Consider the following 5,085-nt stretch of genomic DNA (forward strand, 5'->3'; position numbering starts at 1 on the left):
CACCTCCCAGAACATTGTTTTGTGCCACTCCCAACAGAAATACTCCAGGTGGACACCTTCAGCAATCAGGAGCTCCTCAGTTGCTCATAGCAAATCCCACCTTGGAGTTTACAAAGACTTATGGGTAGAAAAGCCACACAAAGTAATTTACTATACCACAATAGTGTTCTTAGGAGATAAATGCTGAAGTATTTAGGAGTTAAAATATGGCAAAATTAATCAGTCCAGGTATTTGTTGTTCTTTCAGTTTTTCTGTGGGTGGGAAATTTTTCATTAAAAAGTTGGGGAAAAAAATGTTTAGGCTCATTAATAAAATGCCAACCCTAAACCTGTTCTGGCACAAAAGCCTCTTGAAGCTATTAACATTCCACATTTCTCCATAGCCTAGGCCTTGCTGAGTTAGTAAGCTGGCTGCAAATAGTTAAGTGTTTACTTGTTGGACATACCAAGGCACCAGGGACACAAAGATCAGAAAGGCTCATGTTTGACGTTAGGGAGCTGATGGTTTACTGGGGGGAGACAGATAAAATACAATGCAAACAAATGCTATAATGACCAAGGTACACTTCTGTACTGAACAGTGTGTAGGGTTTACAGACCACTTGAACTGTCACCTGAGTTAGGGGAGGTATCACACTTAAAAATGCAGGTTCCTGGTCCTCAACCTCAACCCACCCTGAATTAAGCTAAGCTCTTCAGAGAAGCAAAACCAGTAAAGCTCTTGTGTGTGTGTGTATGTATACACACACACAGATTGATTTATCTCAGGGAAATGGCCTACACAGTTTTAGAGGTTGGCAAATCCCAAGGTCGAGGGGCCTTCACCCAGCCCCTAGAACTAGTACTTTGAACTCCGATTTATAGCCTACTAAACTCGACGGCACATAACAACAACAACAACAACAAACTATAAGAGAATAAATTCCAGTTTGTTACAGCCATCCACTTGTGGTATTTCTGTTATAGCAGCACTAGAGAAATAAGACACCAACTCTTCAAGCAATGCTGACATTGATGTTCATGGTGCACATCAGAGAGTGGTCAAACTTTTCATATTGATAAATGAAAAGGACTGCACAAGAGATTTTGACAGTGAGTTCACCAAGTAGATTTGTTGTTATTTTTCACATTAATATCAATGGGATGTATAGCACATGCTTTCTATATGCTAAATCAAATGAGATTTAAGTGGCTTACTGACTTGTTGGTGATTAAACATTAAAAGTTAGCTGACATCTTTTTCTCTCTTTAGGTACGCAGAAACACATCCGGTATATGCTATTGTATTAGTGTCTGCATACACATCAGATTTGGGGGATGAAAATGAGCGTGCAAGTGGTAAGTTTGATTTCTTTCAGCTTGTCCCCTTCTTTCCTGTTCCCTCATTCTGAATCCCTTTCTTACTCCTTCAACCATTCCTTTTATACATTTTCTCTAAATTTTTTACTTTTTTATCTTTAGCTGTTTCTCACTTTTTTATTCCTTATATACATTCTTAGTTTTATATGGTTATCAATAACTTAATCTTTATCATCCTTCTGCCTAATTTTGTATTATTTTACTAATGTCTCTTTTATTACGATATCTACAATTATAGATAGAAAAATTAAACTAGAAAATATTATAAACGCTACTTGAAAGAAAAGCAAATGCATCCCACTTTCTACCTCCATTCTGTTCTGTTAGGAGAAGCAAGGGAGGCAGGACCAAGACCAATACTAGCATCCAGCAAAGGTGAAGTGATGCCTCTCGCTGAGATGGAAAACACAAAAGATTAAACTGTGGCTTCTTTTCCTTCTTGCCCTATTAGGACAGAAAACCCAGAAAAGCTCTTTCCCTAGCCATGGGGAAAAGATAAGTTTTTAAAAAATCTAATGGCACTAAAGAAATACTTACCATGCATCCTTGGATGTAAATTAGGAGCTTTGAAAAATAAAAGACCTCTTTCTAATCTGTAGTCTAGAAATGAACCCTGGAGGCCTGGTTTTATTAAAATACATACTCCCTATGAAATCAAGCCCTATAAATTTGAAACACAAGAAGTGCTTCAAATTTATACTTAGGAGGTACTGATTCTTTGTGTCTCTGCTAGGTCTCCTCTAGATATTAAGAATGGAGATTATATGTGGGAACTGATAAAACTATTTTTTCCCCATAGGATACTTCAACCGCCCGTGGAAATGGGAAAAGATCAAGGCCAACTGCCCTCACATTGTGCAGTTTGGATCCACTGATGATCCTTTCCTTCCCTGGGAGGAACAACAAGAAGTTGCTGATAAGTTGGAAGCCAAATTGTACAAATTCAGTAACTGTGGCCACTTTCAGAACACGGAGTTTCATGAACTGATTAGTGTGGTAAAGTCTATGCTGCAAGTACGAGCATAGACAGGATGATTCCTGCTATTTTGTTTCTCAACGTAAGGGTGCAGCAATAAAATTATTATATATTAGATAATTATTAGACACTCAAAACAGATTACATTTAGTTCTGGAAATGTCTGAAAAACACAAGTTTCAGTGTTCAAACTAATTAATAGATAGCACTTTCATTTTCTAAACCTCCCCAAATTGCTGTGAACTGAAGCAATAATTTTCTTATTTGATGAGGGGACACAAGACAGCTTAACTGCACTTGTCTATCCAAAGTGGACAAGTCAGAAATAGAACTCAGGTCTGCTGATTCCTGGTCCATAGAAAATAGGTCTCATGTATGTCATTGGAATTACACTCTTTTTCTCTTTGAGGCAAAAGAAACTTTGCTGTTTTAATGGAGAAAAAAAAAAGATTTAGGGTCCAAAATGTTGGCTTAGAGGTCAAAACACTATCTACTGTTTCAAGCTGGCTGGGATAGCAAACTCAGACTAGGGTGTTCACCTTTGATAGCGTGCCTCAAGTCCTTCAAATACATGGCGAGATAATTTATTAGGATACTGTGAGTCAGGGGTCTGCAAGGGACTATAAGTGAGCACAGCAGACTAGACTGGTGTGGGACAATGAGAGTGGTGGGATTGGAAAGCTCACACATTTGTAAAAGGCCACCACCACTCAGGATGGAGATTGATCCCACGTGGAAATGTGGGTAAGGATTCTCTAGAATTCTGACTTTTTGAGGGAAAAAAAGCATCCTATAATAGTTTTTAAATTCAGGAATATATGTGATGTTTCATGTCCAGTCTGTGTACATATTGATTATGTTAGTTGGTAACTGAAAAATTGATAAACACCACAAGCCAAATGAAACCCCAGCCATCCATTTGTGAACTGTGTCACAACATTAACTTAACCAGGTGCTTTTAGATGATTTTGTATAAAGCCTGAGAAAAGCTCAAAATAATCAGAATAAACATAATTTCAAAGGATGAGACCATGGGAACAATTTGGACTTTGGTACAAAGGCTTATGTATTTTTATTATTTTTATTTTTATTGTGCTTTAGGTGCAGGTTTACAGAGCAGAGTTTTACGTTCAACATTACGTGTATATTTAGTTTCACTCCCCATTTACCATCCCCCAACCCTAATCCAGTCCCCTCCCCTCCCCACCTAGTAACCCTCCGCCCCAGTGCCCCTCATAGTTACGCATTCCTGTGTGTCCTGCATTTCCTCCTTGCGAATGTTGCCCCTCTGGTGCCTTGTGGTCGATTGCTCCAAGGGATGCATTTCCATAGAGTATGTGGGTACCTCACCCTGGGTTGAGTGGTCTGCGTGTACATCTTTACTATTGGGCTGAGAGCCAGCCCCTGAGAGTGAGTTTTATTCCAGGGTTAGATGTATCCCAAGGCCATAGTATTGGGGGTCTCAACAGACTCCATCCAACCAGTAATTCTGGTCATTATTGAGTTTCTGGATTTTGTTCCACATTTTCCCTTCCACTCTATCCAAGATCTCCAGATTTGATCCTTTCCTGAGTGGTTGGCATTGGTAGCTGGGCACCATCTAGTTCTTCTGGTCTTAAGTGCCATCGTGTTCTAGGGCTGATTGCTTCCAAATGCCCCAAATGCCCTTGTTTTTTTTTTTGTACTCTTCTTCGCTTTCGACAATAGGAGACCATTAGCTGCTTCTTAGATGGCCAGGCTTACGTATTTTTAAAAATTGTTCTAGCTTTTAACTTCTGTGACCCTTTAGATCTCTTTAAACATTATTCCATAATCTTTCCATGGATCACTCTTTTTCAAAAGCACCCTTTTTCATTTCGCAACGTTTTTAGACTATTACCTAGAACTATTTCCAGTAAATTCACACTTCATGTTACAGAATCTGTTTGCCGCAGCAATGTGAATTCCCATACTGTTTCTGCTTAGAGAAGATTCAGAGCCATCATTTTATCTTGAGATAAATGCTTTCTAAATATGCTTGATGTTGTTAGTTGCCATGGAGTCAGTTTTGACTCATGGTAACCTTATGTGTGTCAGAGTAAAACTCTGCTCCATAGGGCTTTTAAGGGTGTCACCTTTTGGAAGCAGATCACCAGGCCTGTTTTCTGAGGTGTCTCTGGGTAAGTTTGAACGATCAACTTTCTGGCTAGTAGTCAAATGCTTAACTGATTGTACCAACCAGAGACTCCTTACATGTGCACAGATGTAGATAAAAAGTCGACTTTTAACAAACAACAGTTGTCTTTGAGGAATGGGAATTCTGGTGGTGTAGTGCCTAAGGCATTTGACAGAAGGCTGGTGGTTCAAACCCACAGCCGCTCCTCAGAAAGAAGATGGGGCAATTTATTCCATAGTGATACTGCCTCGGAAACCCAAGGAGGGGTCACTATGAGTCGGATCTGACTCGACGGCAGTGAGTTTTAGTTCATGGTGGAGTGGATGGCTACTTTTTACTTTATACAGCTGGGAATTATTTGGATTTGTTCTATTAAATATGTATTCCTTTTTGTAATTAAAAATAATTAAGATTGAGGGAGGAGCATGATGGTGGCATAAACAGTTGCTCCCCTACAACTAAGTCAGTGAAAAACAAATAAAAAATAACACAGAGATTTAGGAGCTCTGGACAGCAGTTGAAGTGTTGGAGGATAGAGGTGAGACCTAAATCAGGAGGGAGAGCAGGGATGCTGGGAAAGCTGAGCACTCTACCT

General features: G+C 39.4%; 1 protein-coding gene across 1 annotated transcript in view; it reads left to right on the forward strand.

The window, feature by feature from the left end:
- The window catches only part of RBBP9 (RB binding protein 9, serine hydrolase), an 8,124-nt gene extending 5,739 nt beyond the window's left edge, over nt 1-2,385 (forward strand). Inside the window, exons 4-5 of the mRNA XM_007948207.2 lie at nt 1,253-1,338; nt 2,159-2,385. Coding sequence (XP_007946398.2) covers nt 1,253-1,338; nt 2,159-2,385 — 313 coding nt within the window. The remainder of the gene's footprint in view (nt 1-1,252; nt 1,339-2,158) is intronic.
- Nucleotides 2,386-5,085: the final 2,700 nt, after the last annotated feature.

The sequence above is a fragment of the Orycteropus afer genome, unplaced genomic scaffold (genome assembly GCF_000298275.1).
Source record: "Orycteropus afer afer isolate SDZICR_OR568_19922 unplaced genomic scaffold, OryAfe1.0 scaffold00208, whole genome shotgun sequence".
In the NCBI taxonomy this organism is placed as follows: domain Eukaryota; kingdom Metazoa; phylum Chordata; class Mammalia; order Tubulidentata; family Orycteropodidae; genus Orycteropus; species Orycteropus afer.